The 1,217-nt window shown below is 58.6% G+C and overlaps 1 protein-coding gene across 1 annotated transcript in view; it reads right to left on the reverse strand.

The window, feature by feature from the left end:
* Positions 1-710: 710 nt before the first annotated feature.
* LOC105817045 (liver carboxylesterase 1-like) overlaps positions 711-1,217 on the reverse strand; it is a gene marked incomplete at its 5' end in the record, with an annotated part of 42,210 nt that continues 41,703 nt past the window's right edge. The window contains one exon of the mRNA XM_012652659.1: positions 711-1,019. Coding sequence (XP_012508113.1) covers positions 711-1,019 — 309 coding nt within the window. The remainder of the gene's footprint in view (positions 1,020-1,217) is intronic.

Below are 1,217 nucleotides of genomic sequence, written 5' to 3' on the forward strand. Positions count from 1 at the left end.
CCACGCAGACTGCTTCCTCCAGGGCCTGAGAGGCCTCTCTATTAAGTGCAAACCTTCAGGGAGGCAACCCTGGGTCTCCCTCCCAGTCCTGTGCACAGATTCCTGCCTCACTTCAGGGAGGGCCTCACTTCAGTCTACACCACGGCCTCCTGTTTCGCCTCCAGATGAGGGGGACTCACATATCCAGGTGGTTGAGCCTCACGGACTAACCACCCCAACTCCTCACCCCACAGGGCTTTCCCTCAGCACAGCCGGGCTTTAGGACAGCCCCAGCCTTTGTTTCAGGGATTCGGGGCCCGTCCACACTGGACAACTCCCTACTGCAGTCGTGTTACTGAATAAAATCTGTCCTATGGCTCTAACTGGGGTTGGCTTTGTCTACGTTGGACAGGAAAGAAATTCTTTCTGCGCGTTTAGAGTCAATCTTAACTCAAAGAGAACCAACTCGCTCTGAATCTCTCCAGAGAGACGACTGAGAGCGTGTGTGGAGATTCACGGGAAACTGCGCACCAGGCCCAAGGTGAGAAGCCGCCGCCCAGGCCTGACTCGCCTCAAATCCCGAGCTCCCTCCCCGTTCCAGGCTCCTCCGTTTCCATCTGCACAACCGTTACCTCCACAGGCCCTCCCAGCATGGACACCGCAGGATTCTTTCATTGCAAGACGATCAAAGGGTGTTGGGGAGAGGAGTTCTCAGGGCCGTGGCACCCCGGTCACAGCTGGGCCATCCCAGAGAAGGTTTCCATGGAAATGACAACTTGTGAGGGAGGGGACAGATGTCCTGGACTCAGATCGGGCCTTGGAGAAGGACGGACGCCTGTGGCCAGACCTGGGAGGGCTGACGGGGAGAGCAGAGAGTCTAAGAGGCTGCACGTGCTCACCATTGGGATGATCCAGCCAAACTCTTGCTTGTTGATGCCGACGATGTAGGGGACGGTGTTGAAACTCTTCTCGGCCAGAATCTCTTCAGGGGTTTTGGGCAGCAGCACGCCATCCACCACCATGGGCATGAAGGGGTGACTCTGGGGAAGAGAGCAGGGCAGTGTCTGAGCCTCCCCCTCCCCAGGCAACACCCCCGTGCCCGCTCTGCCTGTCTGAGGGTGAGGGCAGCACATGGACCCGTGTGGCCCCCGGCAGTGGCCCCAGAAGCTCCTAACAAAGCGGGCAACGTCTGTGTGACCCCAGAGGGCAGAACTTCAACCAGGGGCTGGCAGTGGGAA

This window comes from Propithecus coquereli, unplaced genomic scaffold (genome assembly GCF_000956105.1).
Source record: "Propithecus coquereli isolate 6110/MARCELLA unplaced genomic scaffold, Pcoq_1.0 Scaffold395, whole genome shotgun sequence".
NCBI classification, from domain to species: Eukaryota; Metazoa; Chordata; class Mammalia; order Primates; family Indriidae; genus Propithecus; species Propithecus coquereli.